At 35.0% G+C, this 19,157-nt stretch overlaps 1 protein-coding gene across 1 annotated transcript; it reads right to left on the bottom strand.

Annotated features, from left to right (window-relative positions):
* Positions 1-294: 294 nt before the first annotated feature.
* rush (rush hour) lies at positions 295-18,637 on the bottom strand. Its single transcript, XM_019042843.2, has 9 exons — positions 18,485-18,637; positions 16,246-16,310; positions 15,172-15,309; positions 13,740-13,803; positions 12,490-12,615; positions 11,194-11,300; positions 10,141-10,306; positions 8,158-8,264; positions 295-7,191 (listed from the first exon to the last, which is right to left on the bottom strand). Exons 1-9 carry the CDS (start codon positions 18,498-18,500, stop codon positions 7,162-7,164), a joined length of 819 nt encoding a protein of 272 aa, XP_018898388.2. The 5' UTR covers positions 18,501-18,637; the 3' UTR covers positions 295-7,161.
* Positions 18,638-19,157: the final 520 nt, after the last annotated feature.

The following is a 19,157-nucleotide window of genomic DNA, read 5'->3' as shown; positions in this document are numbered from 1 at the left end:
CTGCTAGTTGAAATTGATAGAAAAAGCGATTGACACAGAAGACATAGAAAGTATGGAGGGATCCTATTGATTGAAATGAATGATTCTTAAAAACTAAGAGGGTAAATGATGGACTTGGGTTGCCGTTAGTCAGTTTATTACCGACCTCCTTTGTCCATTGCAACCACCTGCTTCCACGATAGGATCCCTCTATATCCCTTTCCGTTGGAATTTTCTCTGTCAGTCAGTCCTTCACTCAAGTGTTTCCAATTATCGACACATGGGAAAGACACAATAGAAGAAACAAAAAATCAATACATTATTCAAAATTTTATTATTCAATAACATAGAAATATTAAGAAAAATAGGTAATTTAGTTTGTGTTAAAAAATATACTGTTTCCTTACCTACATTATCACAAACTTGCAGAAACTTCAACTAAGGTATAAGAACTTCATTTGCGTTTCATTTTATACACTGATAAAAAGCCCAAGGCATCTCTATAATAAGTTAACTTGATACTAAGCTACAAGCAAAAAGTGGACTTGCACTTTTAACATTACAAATGTCCTGATCATAAAAATAGAGAGTTCATGATGAAAAGTAGAAGAGGGAAATAAGAAAATGATGGTCTTTCGCCAGTCTTAACTAGCCTGGATAAGATAACACCTTAAAGTAATAAAGATTTAAAGGTTATAATGTTGTGAGTCACAACTTTTTCTCTCATTGGCTATGAACTTCAATACTGGACGTAAGGTTGGACGCATTTCTGCCAAACGGAACTATGTGCATTATGATGTGAGCCCTGTTATGCATATATTCTTATGGGTCTCAGGGCTTATTTCTTGATGCACATAATTCCGTTTGGCAGAAATACATCCAGTTATTACCCCCATACTGAAATTTTATAACTCATTAGAGTATGTATGAGAAATTTTGCATCCTCCACTGATATACAAAAGGAGAGCCAGTTCTTGAAATTCTGATACATACTTTTATGACAATTTTGCACGGTAAAAAAAAAAAAAAACAAGATCACTGTAACTAACAATTTTTTTTCCTATTATCACCACAGTGTAAAAAAAGTTTGACAGCAAGAGAATCAGATTAAAATATAAGGCATCTCTCGTTACCTATTATTTTATTTTATTTTTTTTAACCATAAATAAAAAAAGAAAGGAGGAGTAATTATTGGGAATTAAAATTGGGAGACAAAGAGGTTCTCTGTTATTAAAAGTAGTTGCTCTAGTCAGCGGAACTCAACCTGGATAATATTTTTGAAATTTTCTTTTCGAAATTAATCCTCCATCATATGATATGCTACTTACATTTAATTATAGTAAAAAAAAATGTAAGCACCATGTGAAAAATACAAGTTAGGACGATCACTTGAACGGGCTCAAAATACATAACATCTGTAAGTATATCAATTTGTAAGACACATGTTTTGGATGGTAACAATATTTTACGAGTTTCGGTATACTTGTTGCACTGTAACTCAGAAAACAAACATCAAAAGAAGGGGAAGAGAGCATTCAAATTTTTAGACAATTTTCTAAAAATTCCGTATCAGAAACTGTTGCGTTAGCCTGATTGAAAAATCTGGGAAAGTAAAAATTAGTTGGTAATGAGAAAATCAATGTGTGTAGATAATTGAGCTTTCGGGAGGAAAAATGCAGAAGGAGGGTATTGATAGAGGCAAAATCAGCTTGACTCTATCTCTAAGATTTGTAAAGAAAAAAAAATATCAATGACAGTAATTGCTACTTAATTTAATACTTTGCTAAAACACAATAACAGTTAATAATACTAATGGTAATACCAAATGTCATCAAAAAGTTCCGATACATCTTTGCATTACATGTATATCTCTTGAATGCATGAATAATGCTGAAACTACACTGTTAGCTCACCTCGCTGTTTCTCTTCTATCCTTCAGTTTTCTCACAAATTTTTTTTTGCATGACAATGAAGTGGCTGCCCAGGACTATGCAAGGCATTGATCTAAATGTAGTTCTATTGCTTTATCATAAAAACGTCTAACTGATTTTACTCTTATCAATGCTCCCTCTTTGCTCCAAAATGATTATTTTTAAGACAAGTTTTCCGAGAGCCAAAATTTTGTGGATGAAACTTGACGGATAACTCCACCATATACCTCTCCAGCATTTTTCAAAACAGCTGTTACCTTGGAGAGCTGCTTCAAAGACCAATATTTCCGAACGTTTCAGTGAAGTATCCAACGCGAAAGTAAGTATTCAGTCCCTAGTGGTATTCGCTGTCTAGAAAACGTATGATTTTGACCAAAAAGCTACAGTTTTCCATTCAGGAGACAAATCTTTACTAGGATATTAGAGGATTTTCCTACAATATATGAAGAATATTAGGCTTGTTCATACAGTGAAAGAGCCGCATTCAACACTGCAATCGTCCTCTGTGCTTAATACATATTTGACCCAAAAAGATTTCCTCCGGAGCTCTATTTCGCAGCGTTCAACTCTGTTTCAATCCAAAAATCATCAAATCAGCTATGCAAAACCTCACATTTGATAACATTGTTCAAATAAATGTGAGACTTCTGACGAGAGTTACCATTTTCAATTTTTAACTATTATTTACAAACATGTGTGTAATAGATAGATACCTTTAACAATAAACACACTTATTTTCAACTAAAAAACAGTACCTACCACATTGGTGTAATCTCAAATATCATTCAGCAGAGTGAGAAAACAATACAACTTAAACTGTTTTGAGTAAGAAGCAGATGGATGATGCGTCTTAAATTCACTATTGCAATCCTATCATGTGACACTCCATTTTAAAAAGCTTGTCGTCCACTTCACATTACAAAACGCACTCATTACAATTCGTCAAAAATGCCCAGTACATCATATTCCTCATCAGACATTAATAAGTAATCATTCAAGTACGTTAGCTGGGTAAGGATGAGCTGTTTGAGCCGTAAAATGTACATTAATGATGGAAGCTTACACATGAGCAAAGATTAAAAAATCTGTCACAACACCCAAGCTGCGCATCCAATGTTAAAAGAATCTGCTCTTTGAGAAATTCTGTAGAACTTGTGTCAGATAGCAGGTTGACTGATGTTTACTTTATGTTTACAGATGACAGATGCTGTGACTGAGAGTAACATCTCATGTGAATTTTTTGACTATGCATGATGATCACCAGTCAACAACTGCCTACCTGGCTGAAACGAGTTTTACTTACTTTATCCACCACATATCAGTGCACACCATGGTTTCCTCTAGAATGAGCTTATCTGTTGATACATCTTCTTACTGATGTTAATACTTTTCATTATAGATTGATGGGGGAGGAGGGAGACCATGATGGGAACTGAACTAATGCGATGGGTGAAAGAATTCACCTGGTTCTTCGAAGAGCGATAACTCCCATTCAATGGAATGCAGATGCTTGGCGTTTGGATGGCTCATGTCATGATATTTCGCAATATTTTCTAATCTAAAAATCATCAAATACAATATTGTGAATATTCTAATCCATTTTAAACTTTTTTAAACTTCACATAAGGCACTTGAGAGAAAAGTAAGAAAAAGTAACATTAATTTAAGAATTACTTAAGAAGCAGAAATAGCATGAATTCAATTTAAATTGCAAACCAGAATTTTCAAACTTTTCTTCTGCATGTACACAATAAATGAGAGACCTATGTTCATTAGTAAAAATAATTTTAACAGTCCGACCACAACTCCATCCTTTGGAAAAACCTTTCTAATGGTCTTTCCTCTATTCTGTAATCATCAAATAATAGAAGATGAACAACTAGACTATTATACTGAAACAGGTCAAATCTTTAAGGTATACAGACCTCGAAAGACATTGTCTTATGAGAGATGATAATTGATATATCAATGGATAAAGTCGAAAAATACGTAACATAGATTGCGATGTAGTAGGTAAGTCTCCCTCATGTTTTATTTTTTCGAAAGAAAATTAACTAATGGTCTTTATAGAAATTTTCTGTGAGTTTCCTTTACTCACTCAAAAAAATTCTGACAAAATTGTAAGGAAATAATTTGATTTGCTTTTTTGGTAGAAAGTAAAAAATTGATCATTGTGATTCAGATACGCATTTCTCACCGTCAATATGCACCGATTAGAGTCCACGCTAAATAAGTTTATGCACTTTTAGACTGCAACAGAAGATCTGCGATCTTGATTCTTGCATCTGCTTTCAATGCTCAGCTGACACCAAATGATCTTCTGTCTGAGTCTAAATGGGCGTAAACTTATTTTGCATGGACTTTGGCCAAGATAAACCGTTGCTCATTTAAGGAAACTGAATCAGACTCAGTTGAAAATAAAAATGTATGATACTCTAAGTTCATTTCCAGGCAAGGTAACCTCAGGCAGGCTCACCTAAGTGTGATGAATAGATAAAAAATTGATTGAAATACTTGAGCACTACTATGCTGGTATTTCGGAAAAGAAGTTCTCAAAGAAGTTGTTACGATTGTTAAATCACTAGAGTTGAAACGTCTCAACTTATTTCTAGCATTCATAAATAACTTCGGGAGATATTTCTGAACCGGATAAGATTCCATATCGAGTGGTTGATCAGAAGTGTAAATTTTGCTACACATACATACATAAAATAGTTAAATGCCGATCCAATATAAGGTTCTTTGTGAGAATGTCTGTGATCACAGGACTATGTTGAGGTCACCAATTAACGAAGTTACAAGGCACAAAAGAGATTTCAGGGTATAAACAGTAGAAAAACAGTAAACACAACAGCTAAATCATGCAATGAGGTGAGAGAAAATTGAAGGTTTTTCTTTGAAGGGGGGGGGGGGTGGCGATAGGATTACAGTGAGGAGAAGCGTTCAGTAATAATTAATATGTGTTGAATTAACATAAAATTCAGGTCAGACCTGTTCGTGCATTATTTTTTTTTTTTAAAAAAAAAACAAAATTTGATTTTTTGGATCTCCTGACATTCCAAAATGAAGGGTCTCTTACATTATAGTACAAGGAGTATACTATATTACACTTACTTTATAATATATTTTGAACAGGGTTCTACAAAGTTTAAGAACTGTAAAAAAATTGCTTTCAATAGATAGAGTTAAAATGCATCATCGAGGGAATTATGTTGTCCTCAATTAGCAGAAACAGGAGAATAAAATTTGGCAAGCAATAGAGTTCATTGGGAATACCAAGGGTTGTATCAATTCAAAGAGACATGAGTCTTTTCCTCTTTGGTCATTATTTCTTTGACAAGTAACTACGGCAAGACTAAGTTCGATGAGATTTTTTAAACACAGCAGGATTTAAAATAAAGGATTATGTAGCAGAATTCAAATTGTACATGCTGGTAAATTTTTTTGTAAATACTATAAATTCAATAAAATAAAGGAATCACTATTTACACAAACTTCAAAACGGAGAGCATAAAGCCCATTTCACACTATTTGATTGACCTTTACGAAATTGCCAGCTTGTCTAGTAAAATGTGGATTCTATACATGAACTTAAAAAGGGAAAACCAACTATCTGGCAACTATAATTGACCATCCATTCATTCAACAGGATAGAATTTTACAGTTAATTCCTCAGATGATAACATAACTTGAAATCATCTTTTTTTACATAAATTTCCAGAATTTGTTTTTTAAGGAAGCATGCGTCATCTTTGCTAAAAAATTGACCAGAATCAAAAGGAGAAAATAAATGCATTTTTCAGTCCAAAACTGAGAAACTTTGATTTAGAAATACGTTCTATAAAAGCAAATCAATATTTTTTTTTTTTAACTTGGATAAATTAAAAGCCATTCGGTCACAAGTGACTGGAAAAGGCAGAAATATAATAACTGTCCAATGTTGGCAGCAACGCTGGACTTCTTTGGTCAGATTCGTTGATTAAATTTTGTTGGTTGTTTCATCAGGCAGTGAGGAGCAATCGCATAGAGTAAAAAGAGCTTGGAGCAATATTTATTTTTAACCGTAGAAGTGAAAAAAGAATAATTGACGGAGTCTTGAAGTTGGAGGAACTATCATACTATTATGTATCAGGCAACATCATGCCCCAAAGGCTAACTTTATGGTCAATTTTTGACCTGTAAAAAAATTGATTGTACAATAAAAACCATCCATTGAATTTTCTACAAAAGAATGTGCAGAGTGGCTTAAACAAGAAAATAATTCAATGACGGTTGGATGTAAATCTTTAAAACAATAAAATAATTCACAGAGAAAGTTTTTTTTTTTTTTAAAAAAATTAAAATCAAGATCAGAATTTGGTATGCTGATTTATATGAAATATCAATAAAAGATAACGACCTCTGAGAGATCGATGACAGCTTAATCAAATTAGCAAAATTTACTACAAAATATCTCTACTGTTAAAAACTCACAGGATACCTTTGTAATTTGCTTGCACAGTAAAACTAACGGAGCAGTGGCAAGGAATTTTTGCAGGGCTTTAGTAAAGTTTTCCTTGCGTAAAATTTTGCGAGAAACCGAAAAGATTGTTGAAATAAGGCAAGTTACTACAGTGGCTTTAGATATCATTGCTAATGGAGATTGCCATAAAACCTATAGATGACTTATCGATGGGTAATTCATCAATTTAATAACCAAAAATCAAATTTTTTGTGCTACAACTATGCAGAAAATACCTATTCAGATTGTCCATGAAAAACTGCATATTGAATCTTTTGCCCCTCTTTTTGACTACTGTAACATCTAATCCACATTACACAAAATATTCTGAGAATTGATTTTTCCATAAAGTTGTCAAATCTTACCAATATTTTCCTGCAAAAAAAAAGTGATCTTTGTTTCTTGACCCAAGATCCTGAGTAAATCCTGGTTAATCTCTAAAAATAAACTTTATCAGATGTAATGGCTGCTCATTTTAATAAGATTTAACCACTGCTGAAGCGCTGGAGCAGAAAACTCTACTTTCCTTTCCCTCCTTTTTTTTATAAAAGGGTCAAAAACTTCTGTGAGCAGGCTGTGATTTTCGTTATATTGCTAGTCAACTAGGTAAAAGACAAATTAAAACAGAACAGTTCTAAAACCGCTGAACAGTAAAAAAGGCTAAAAAAAGGGAAAAGGGATACGGTGTAGATTAGGCCAATTTACTTAGCTTTTTTCTGTAGAAAGACCGATAGAGTCAACTTTTCGATGTTACGCAGGAACTGATCCATAGAATTTTGGCTGGCAAAAAAGAGAAAATCAACACATTAGAAAAAGATGAGACTATGATGCTAACCATGCAAACTTAACGAATCGTCGAAGTATCAAGAAAATCAATTGAAATATTGAAAATTTCTTCTGGAGAAGACCAATAATTGTTTGACTGTTCATAAAAAAACTGCCAGCGGTCTATAAACTCTAACTAATTAGCCTGCAGGTTCTATTATTCTGGTCTGTTCCTTGTGATTCTAAGCATTCTTTTTTAGCAACTCAATTACATCTTTTGATAACACATAGACAGTGAAATTACAAAAACATTTATCTTAATTGAAGGGTTTCAGTATACTTGAAGATTATCTGAGATTGAACTTGTGCTGAAAATTTTTAGGATTTTCAAAAAATATTCTTGACAAGGCAATGGGAAATTATGCAGAATTCCGTTCAATTGTGATGATTACCTATCCTTTAAAATACAAAATTTGATACAAAACTAAAATGGTACGACAGAGATATGTGCGGGGTTCCCCCAAAATTTAGAAAATTAAATTCCCTTACGTTCCTCGATTTCCTGGGAAATGTTGGTAAAATTCCCCGACCTTTTATGATATGCTGGATGATTAAAATCGCCACTTTCAGACTTGAACACACAAAATGTGTTGCTTGAAGCGCCAAACACATTTTAGGAAGGAAATGAAGAGATTGTGATGATTTCTCCCTGCACTTTTGTCATTTTCCTTGACAATTCTCTGTTTTCAACTGAATTTTTAAACTTTCTCAACATTTCGCTGTTTCAACTGACTTTTTAAAATTTCCGTTTCCTGCTTTTACTAACTTCTTCTAATTTCTTGCCAGTTCCCGATTTTCACTGACTTTTTAAGATTCCTCGACATTTCCCCACTTTCCCTGAATGCGGGAACTCTGCATATGGTCGGTAGTTTGGCCACCGAAATTTTCCTAAAACTTTTGGAATAAAAATGTGATACATACCTGATCAGGGCTAGCAAGCTGTGATTTGTTATTACTTTCTTCTTCATCATCTGAATCCTCTTCACCAGACGAGTCTCTGTTATATGCATTTCTATCTTTAACCATATCTGAAAAAAATGATAAATTATTACAAATTTAAGTTAGAGTCAAACAAGGAAAACCTGAAAATAGAATTTGGAAAATTAGTGGGAGAAAAACAGGGTAATTTTCGACATTTAGGAAGCAGGTGTGTTGAATTCAAATCAATTATTTCGAGATATCAGTTTTTTAGCACAAGAAAACAAAAGGTTCCATCGATTTTTCGAAGTAAATTTAAATCGAAAAAAATTCCTTGAACCGATCCACGGTTAAAATCAGCACATGATTTAAGTCAAGCAATTTTTATCAAATTCTAGAAGCAGAGACACCAATGTAATCACTCTGCAAATTTTGAATCTTTTTGATCTCTAAAATCGGAGGAATAAATTTTAGATCAACGGTTTTTAAAATGTATCAATTTTTTGTACATGTCGCTTTACAGCACTCCCTCGCGCTCTACGACTCCTAACCTCCACTGCTCTCTTTCAAACCACAAATCTTGGGGGATTGAGCACCTCAACATTTCTGCTTCAATCCCGTCCCTCCAACCTTTCATTGGGCGCCCTCTGCGTCTTCTCCCAGGAGGAACCCAGTCAAGGACCTTCTTCGGCAACCTGTCTCCTGCCATTCTCTGGACATGACCATACCAGATGAGTTGTTTCGTCATAATGTCATGCACGATGGTCTGCTTGGCATCCATGATATCCCGTACCGTCTCATTCCTGACGCGATCCTTTCTGGAAATACCAGCGGATCTACGCCAGAAGTCCATCTCTGTTGCCTCTAAAACCTCCCGGGTCCGCTGTTTCATCGGCCATACTTCACACCCGTAGGTTACTATGCTCTTGACAGTCGCGTTGTAAATCCTCCTTTTGTTCTCTTTGGAGATCCTTTGGTCCCAAAGGACTCCATTTAACATAGCGATTGCCCTCCTACCCAGCATATTCCTCTTCTTGATGGCCTGGTCCAATCTTCCATCCTGGGTATGTATGTATGTATGTATGTATCAATTTTTTGTCAAAGTAAACCTTTTATTAAAACTCCAGTCCATTTCATTATTACATTTCTTCACGGACATAAAGAGTCAGTTTAGCTTGGAGAAAGATTAACTAAGTACATAGTTATTTTTTGTGGTTGTAACAATAAAAATAAAGATTTTGAGGCCCAAATAAAATTACTCATGAAAGGAAGGTGACGACTGTTCATTACAGACGCATAATAACTGTGCTTCCAGTTAAAACATAGAATCGTGCAAGTGAATAATAGCTCTGACAGCCAGGGAAAGCTCAAGATTCTGTAAAATAGAGGCAGATCTCGGAAAGCAATAGAGCAAATTTAAATAAATTGAGACAAAATTCAATCAATTGGATCAAGTTCAGCAAGAACACTGAGTTGTATTTTGAAGAAAACGGGTTTGAAAAGTAATTTTCAATTTATCTAGTCTAAAACTAGTCTCATGTTAAAAACCCAAGTCCAACAAAATATTTTGAATGTGGAAACAGTAATTAAACTTTAGCCTTGATATCAAGTCTCATGGAGGAATAAAACTTTTAACCTCTTTTTCTTGCTTCAAACTTGATGCGACTGGCTATATTTCTCTTAAGGTCCGTCCTGTTGCAATTCCGCTTTGCACTCATTTCTGCGAAACATTGGCACTTTTGTTGTGGATGGATAGCTGGCTACTCTTTGATCACAAAATTTGCTACTGAGATGATGTTATGCTTCAGAGATTATAAATCAATTTCCCAAAGTGTGAAACCATATATCTCCGTTAACGATGCTGCAGACTTCCTGTCATATTTTATTTTGTCTTTGGAAAACTTGTTAACATAATTTCTTGAGGACTTCCTTGATTAATGATAAATTTCAAGGTATGATATTGCAAAATTTAATCCAAATACAAACCTCCTTTGGAATTATCTGACAGGCTATTCTGCTGTGCTTTGGCTCTGGACAATGAATCGTAACAATTAAGACACACACGGAGCGGTTTTGAAGACTGATTTGGCAGCAGGAATCGTTTACTCGAACATGGACCACAGACTACAGCGCCGCACTTCCGACAATGATGCTGGTGTAAGAAACAAAATGACTTGATTATAAATTCTCCTCAGTTCGAAATTGAAAGACTTTTATCATAATTAAACTCCAATAAACAAGATGGGGTCAATTGAGTGTATTCTTGAAGATATAAGTTTGAATTCAAGCTATTGCTGGAAGAGATGCTGTTATATTTTCTTTAGAAGTGGTTTACAGTCAATTTAGGCAGTTATAAACTTTGATTTCTAGGCTTAACATATTATACCTATCAAGCTTGTAACTTCAAATGCAGCAACTATGGTGCGTTTATCAAGGGCGCCAATCGGAGCACAGGCCAAGAATTCCTACGGTTTATGTCTATGAGCTATAAGTAAGTCGAAACATTAACTTGCACTTGAGCCCTGACTTGCAATATCTTCTTCATTAAAACTTGACTAGTGTCTTTTGTGAGAATGTTTCCCATTGAAGAGAGAGATTCATGAAAAGTTTCGAGGTGTTGAAATCGTTTAATTTTCATCTGATAAGAAAGAGCACAAGAGGAAATCAGGCAACAAGAAATGACGACGCTAAATCTGGTAAAATTCTTCCCAATGACAATAAATTAAACAGCAGGCTGATCATTGAAACTGATAGACAAAGCTATGAAGAACAGAGACAAAGAGACAGTGGAGCGATCTTATTGTTGGAAGCGGGTGGTTACAAAAGACAAAGGAGGTAAACAATGGAGGAACTAACAGCAACTCACATGAGACTCCATGGTTAGTCCATCATTTCTTCCCTTAGTCTATGACAACCGCACATTTCGACCAATAAATTTGCTACATTTTTCCTTTGAGTTCTTTCTCTGTCACTTTGTCTATCGATTTTAACGATCAGCCCGCAGGATCTTCTAGATTTTTAAAATAAATTGCTGCTTACCCGTCTGTTGAGAACAGTGAATTGATTCTTTTTACAGTGCATGCACACATTTGCTTCAGAGTCTGGTACCCAAACTGCCGCATGAACTTCCAACGCTTTCTTGCCACCTTTAAGCAGAAAATAGGGATTAATACTCAACGCCTCAAAATTGAACAATAGGAAAGTTAAAATAATAAAGTTTGTTCAATTAAACGTCACACTTTCAAATCACTAAGTCTAATGGTTGATATAACTGATCATCTAAGATGATAATAAGTAGGTAACGAAATAAAGAAAGCCGGAACTAAAAAACTCGAACTCACAAAAATAAATTAAAATTGCCGATGCGTTTCAGTGGTCCCCGGCCCCTTCTTCCAGGCTAAATTCCAACAGTCAGAAGTCGAAATTTAGCCTTGAAAAAGGGGCCAGGGAGCCCTGAAACACGTCGGCAATTTGAATTAATTTTTTTGAGTTTGAGTTTTATAGTTTTGGCTTTCTTTAGTTCATTATTTAGCTCACAGTTTGTTACCTTGATTTCTCGTTTGTTTTGTTTCGTTTAGTTTTCGTTACTTTCAGTTTATTATAAGTAGGTAAATTTATTTTCAAGGAATATTTTTTCCCCATTAGATATGGCATAAAATTAGGGCTATGCGAGTACTCGAATTTCAAGTCGAGTCGAGCCGAGTATCGAGTGCTTGACTCTGCTCGAAAAGTAGGTTAGATTCGAGCGAATACACAAACTCGGCTCAAGTACCAATAACACGAGTTTTATTTAGTATTTCGAGCTTTTCTGGGCTGGGAACGCCAAAAGAGTTAAACTCTTAAATATTTTAATAATTATATTATTATTTTTAGTTCCTCCGTGATTTCTTATTGTAAAATCATGTGTTAAAACTCAAAATTACTCGAACTCGACTCCAGCTTGACTTGGCTCGAGGGTCATTTTCAAAACTGAAAAAACTCGTACTCAGCTCGAAACAGTGAAAAAATACTTGAACACGGCTTGAACTTAAAAAAACAAATTCGCACAGCCCTACATAAAATTTTCTGTTGGTATGTCACTTTTTCCATTGAGCAAACAAGGTAAAGTGTAATCTTTATATAAAAATAAAAGCAAAAAGTGAGTGAAAATAGTGGCAAAAAGCGCTCTGTGTTTGGTTCTTCTTGAATTAACTGCAGATAGATTTCTGATGATTGATGTAGTTATCATTTTGTAACAATATCTCACGAGTGGATGATCAGGCTACACTTATGGGCTAAACTGAGGTAAAAATTTTCAAGTTAGGTAGCTTAGAGCATCTAAGGATTTGTACTTACTTTTTTTGAGAAGATCTTCGATACATTTGTTTATGTGAGCCATCCATTCTTGTTTTTCGGTAGAGGTTGCTGCGTACACAGCAAATGATTTTGAGGCAGTGCAGATTAGCCATCCATTGCGCAATTCTGCGGGAAGAAAAGAGGCTTGTTGAGTTCATTTTATCGCACCAAAAACAAAGTAAAAAATGGGATACACTGCTATTGGTTCTACAGAAAGAGACTTTTTCAAAAAAGAGTAAAATATTTCGAATAATGGAATGTTCCAGAGAATATAAGGTTTGGTTGGAATTTCTCGTTGGGCCCAAGGATCTGCAATTAAATCATATTGAATTTGCACCGAAAATTCAACTATCCACATACAAACTTACTTCAAAGAGTCCTTGAAATGTCATGATTATTTGGATGAGTCTATAAACCATTAGTACTGTTCTACCACAGAGTAACCCACTTTTTTCTATTTTTCCATTTTAAGTTTCCGACTAAATAAAGTTGGCAAATTTTGATCCAACAGAAGCTTGGGTAAAATATTTAATTCAGATTCTGAAAAAATAAGGTGAATAAGTATCTCACAAATCTTATCAACTCTCTGAGTAGCAGAACTGTCGAGATAAAGAGGTTTGGATCCAGTCAGAATAGATTGAATTGCACAATTTACGTAGTCAACACCTCACATTTTTAAATTTAGTCCATCTGTTAGCCGCTGGCAATTAGATTTCCTTTTAAGAGATAATCTTGACAAAGAACAATTTTGCAAACTATTGTAAATCTCCTTGCATTCAATTTCAAAACATTTATGGCATTTGCTTTTGCATAAGGAACACTCAAACACCTCTAATTCATTCAATTAAATAGTTTACTAGTAGTAGTCAACAGTTTATTCAATCAAGTAGTTTAGACTTTCTCTCAGTAGCCCTGATTCATGACGGCTAAAAAAGAAATGTCCACAGATGCAGAAAATTTAGAAATGAACATAACAGACTACTTAAACTGTACATTTCTAAAAGTGTTTCAGACATTCCTGCTAAGCTCAAAGGGATTTTCAAGCAAATTCAACATTTGATAACATGATCAACTGGCTGAATCTCTTGTGCGGGATGGACTCATTGCATAACTACCTCACGGTAAATGAAAACAAAGGATTGTAAACTTTTGAAGATATTGTAAATTATAAAATGTAAATAAAGTTGAGTACTCAGAAAATTAGGGGGAAAAATATAAAATGACACATTAACAGCAAAAATGCTACTCACGGCCTTCATCCTCCAAAGGGTTCAGCTTGATCTCCTCTAGAGGTATGACATGCTGCTTATTATACTGAAAAACATGAAAAATAAAAGAACATCACTTAACACACAACCGATGAAAAAATTCCGAGGTAGGATTGTTATAAAAATCAGGGAAAAAGGAACTTTGAATGAAGAGGTTGGAATTGTACTAAACTTTTTAAAAAAAACTTTCATGTTGTTTGCCTGGATTAAAGGTAATCCAAAGATTTGGAAGAAAATTTGAAAAAAGTTCACAAATTTTTGGAATTTTCTTGGTGGCAAACGAGGTTCGATTGAAGTCTGCCGGTAGTGAAAAACGGTTGTGCATAGGGTGTTCAAAAAGTAATGCATGTTTTCGTTTTTTGAGGGAACGAAAATAGCTATCAATTTGCAGTTTGTGTGTGCTTAAAGACGGAGTAAATACCTATTAAACAAGACCAAGAACAGCTCTGTCGGTAAAAAATTGACTGAGTGAAAGGATTTTAAAAATGACAAGTCAAGGGAGACCCTCCAGGATTTTCAGCTACAAATATGTTTGTCAGGAAAAAAAAGTTAAATGAGAATTGAGTGTTTTTATTGAAAAAACTTTCCTTAGTTAAAGAAACTTCTGAGAAGCACACGGTTTGATTCCATAGCCGAGATCTAAACCGCTGTTCAAAAATTCTTCAAAACCCTCCATCAAGAGGACTTCAAACAGACGATCCTTGTGAAGTGGGCAGAACGGCTGAAACTTTGTGTTCAAAGTGGTGGAAAATACTTCGAAAAACAGCCAAATATTGAGTCAGCCGTGTAATCCGATGAAGAAGCTTGAAGTTTGTCAATTTCTGTAATATTTTGTAAGTTTTTTCAGTAAAAACACTCAATTCTCATTTAACTTTTTTTTCCCTGACAAACATATTTGTAGCTAAAAATCCTGGAGGGTCTCCCTCGACATATTATTTTCAAAACTCTGTCACTTGGTCAATTTTTTACCTACAGAGCTGTTCTTGATCTTGTTTTATAGGTATTTACTCCGTCTTTAAGCACACACAAACCGCAAATTGATAGCTGTTTTCGTTTGCTCAAAAAACGGAACTGTGCATTACTTTTTGAACACCCTAAGTATCAAATTTAACACCTTCACCTGTAGTTCCGTTTTTTTATACTTGTTATAAATGATGCTCCTTTACCTTTAGAGACATTTTTCGGATAAACAATTCAATTCATGCACAATGTTGGTGGTTTAGCCAAAGAGCAAAAGTTAATTGCACGAATCATAGAATTTTTTTGAAAAATATACAGGAAAAAAGCCTGCTTCCCTAAGACAAGGAAAAATGAATTCCTGTTTTTCTTTTTCTTTTTTTTTTTGGCGAGCATAAGCTGAAAAAACTGCTTTGATGCTGAACTTGAACTTCCTGAAATGATAAGGAGGAATTACCTTTTTCTTGTTGATAACAATATTTCCATAAACCAGAATATCATTGAACAAAAAGAACTGTCTCGGCTTTGGCTTTTTACGACACATTTTTGTTAAAACTCCTTCACCAACCAAGACTCGTCCAGGGACTGCTAATGGCTATAAAATAAAATTTGAGAACATATTAACAAAATCATGGAAAGGACCACAAATAAACAGAAACTGTTATGAAAGAGAGTCATAATCAGGATTAGAAAAATAAATCGAATCGTCATGAAAAAAATGTTTATTTTGTCTCCTATTATTCTGTATGAATGATATTAGAAACCGTAAATGCAGTTATGTTTTCCGCTGGGTAAAATCGAGAAAAAAACGCTAGGATGGATCTATTAGTGGTGCTTTCCCTGAGATGTTCTGAGAGATTTTCAATTGCAACAACTCCTCAGCATCATGACAGCATCCTGTTTGTCCTGACTCAATCATGAATGATGAATGCACCTTTGAAAATAAAGTAAATCAATGAAAAATATTTTATTTCTGAGATGAATCATGAGAATATATTTTTGTTTGTGTTCTGCCATTCTATTGGACGTATTTCTGCCAAACTGAACTATGTGCATTATGACGTGAGCCCTGTTATACAAATATTCTTATGGGTCTCAGGGCTCATGTCTTAATGTAACTAGTTTTTTACGGCAGAAATACGTCCAATTGTCTCAGCAAAGAACATCTACAATCCTCAGTACTTGCCTCTTTCAAGCGTGGTTCCAACACACTAAATTTTCAAATCCTCACCTTACGACAAATATGTTTTCTTTAATTCCTTCTTCAAAGAAATGAAAGAGTGGCTACTGCTATGTTCAGGGCACAAATTTGCCAGGTTATTATGAGAATTTACACCCCCGCTTATCATAAAAATGAACTAAACTATTTGCGACTTATCATTTAGTAAACTTGAGAGAGTTTCCTGTAAAAAACTCAGAATCTAAACTCTCCACCTAACTCAACAGAAGTCATTATACAGTAAATTTTGGTCATGTGGACTAAGGTACCATAAGCCCATGGATAGGCCTATTTTAAAAGAAAACATCTTACCTGCCCGGAACTACCAAAGCAACTCTCCACCATAGAAATTCTTCGAGCATTAGCCTCACTGTTAACTGTATTGAGAGAAAAAGAGAAAAATTAATTTAATGACTCAGATACTTGGGATCATTATACATTCTTAAATTTTCAAAAGGTGAACCGTGAACTCCAAAAATTTTCTCAGGTAGAGAAGAAAAATGGCTTTGGGAATGGATAAAATCTCCAACTTTTAGGTATCGGTGCCTTTATTCTTGACATATTTAAGTACTTGATTTGGATACGGCAACTACATTACTCTTTTAGATAGATATTATGACAAACATTTCTCCAAATTCAACGATTTTTGGGAGGCCAATGGAAATTTTGCAAAGATGATGAGTATAGACGCACAACTAAGACAACTCTTAAACAACTTTGGTGTTTACTATCATGGGTTGATGAGGCTTCCATAAACGACAGAATGAATGTCATTTAGCCATGAATGCCATCATAGAGCTTGCATCAGATAAGTTGGCAGTTGATTAATTGATAATTGATAATTTATTGTCAAAATTACTCGTTACATAATTTTAGAACTAAGTCAAACACAGCAGCAAAGAAATTAATTTTATAACTTCAACATTAGAAAAAAGGGAACCACTAAAGCTCAAATCACGGCTACAAGGTCTTGGCTCTTAATAAACATTTCATGGCGTTTTTCAAGATTACAGGGTTTTCAATTGATTTTAGATGAAATTCCAAGTGCATAAAAATTTGTATGCACGTCACTCTTGGGCTTCTTTCACTATCCCCATTTTCATGTCAATTTCCAATTGCGAACAGCTGTGCTGCCGCAATCCAATAGCAATCAGGGATTGACTGAGAGGGACGACGCCATGCTGCAATTATGCACAGATACCAGAAACCAATACTTCTGGGAAGTATTGCTAAATTTGTTTGTTGAGCGCAAGACTTAGCAGTCAGAACTTGACAACTGCCAACTTATCTACGCAAGCTCTACATAACTGTTCTACAAACACCTGTTTTCATGAAGTTGAAAAGCAACTAAGATATGAGGCTTGGTTAAAGTCTGCCTCAAAAATATTATTTTCTTCGTGGCTACTTTACTTACTTTGCACACAAGGTAAATTTGAATGGAATTTTATAAAAAGAATGGGTCAGTTGTGCTGGTCATAGAATCGTGTTTTGATGCTTGATTCTCGTAGATCAGACAAAAATACTAAAATGCGTCCAAATAGCAACTTTCTACATTCAATATTAACCAAAATATTGCGCTTTGAAAAACTTGATTTCTGACGTCAACCACCGCAGTAGCGACACCCTTAAGTTCTTCCACCTAGCTTTCATCAATCAGTGAGACACACACTTGCACTGGTTACTCAACAGGAAAATCAGACGAAAGCAAAGTAGAAGAAACTAAGGGTGTCACTGCCGCAATGGATGATGTCATAAATCGAGTTTTTCAAAGCGCAATATCTCGGTTAATATTGAACATAGAAAGTTGTCACTTGAACGCAACTTAATATTTTCAGCCAATCTACGAAAGTCAAGCACCAAAAGACGATTTTGTGACCAGAGCAACTGACCCATCGAAAGAGAAGAGGTACTGCGCATTAGGGTGCCATGAATCTTATGTACAAAAAAACAATGATGGAAGTGGTGCAAAATGACTGCAAGTTCAGATCCCTCACAGTCTTCAATACAATTTAGGTCCACTCACAAGTCACTGAAAACTTTCCAATTAAACTTGCTTTGTTTCACTTTGATTGTTTAGGAAACAAATGATGAGTGCACAACCTGATACTTCTGAGCGTAATGAAACTAGATAGTAGGTACCCCCTTTAAAGCAGAATATTGACATGCTATTGACATAGTTACTCGAGCAAGTTTGAAGAAACTAAGGGCTGATATAGGGCTGTGATCCGATGAGTCACAGGAAATGATTCTTTGAGGAGGGCATCATCGAAGCGTACAAGGTACGTTTCTCTCAGTAGTAAATTAAGTTCAAATATAAGAGATAATGGTTTATTCGAAGACAAATAGTTAGTCGAATCTCTGGGAAGTGCATTGCTTCTTTTACTTTCCAGTTCACTGAGAGAAAAGTGAAGGGCAGATACATGGAAGCACCCAACTTTCATTATCAGAAGTCTGTTCTAACCTCTTCGGAACAAAAGTTCCTGCAGATGTTTGGGAATGCAATGAATTTGGGACACTGCAGTGAAAGGGTGGTTACCAATTACACACTTACCAAGTCTATCAACCATGATTGCGATGAAATTACGAGAAAAACAATAATGATCCTGAAAAACTGTCCAAAGTTATCACTAAAATGCCCTTACACAACACTGGCCATGGGATGTAAACACCCAAACAACTGTTATGAGTGACGTAGTTACAGGGTTGCAGATTTCAGAAAATAAAAACATTTTCCGTGGATTTGTCACCTTCAGAGTTGCCAGTTGGATGATAAAAATGATGCATTACATACTCAATTTACATAAGATATCTCCGAGCTCTCATTAAAAAGCAAATCAGTGGTTTCGGGCGCGGAGGAATGTGGAGTATACCTTGGTACTTGAACTGCTTAGGAAGTCCATTTCTTTCAATCCCTGAGCACTTATCTACATGAACTGATTAATCTCCGTTCATATTTCCTGTTACTAAGCATGTGGCTGGGTTGTCGTATGTTCGTAAGACAGCAAGCAATAAGACCACACTTTCCCAGAAGTTCCATCAGATTTTATCCGTGAAATACAGTAAAATATAGGAGTTCCAGAGGATCTAAATTTTTTTTTAAGTTGTTCCGAGTTTTTCGCCCTGTTAGGGCACTGCAACCTTGTATGGGAACTGATCTAAATTTTGAAAACTTGCCAGAGTCACCCTAAGAAGAGGAGGGGGGGGGGGGGTCGCGCGGTAACCCG

This window comes from Bemisia tabaci, chromosome 6 (assembly GCF_918797505.1).
Source record: "Bemisia tabaci chromosome 6, PGI_BMITA_v3".
Taxonomy (NCBI): Eukaryota; Metazoa; Arthropoda; class Insecta; order Hemiptera; family Aleyrodidae; genus Bemisia; species Bemisia tabaci.
Note: the sequence above shows the minus strand (reverse complement) of the source record. Positions and strands in the feature narration are given on the sequence as shown.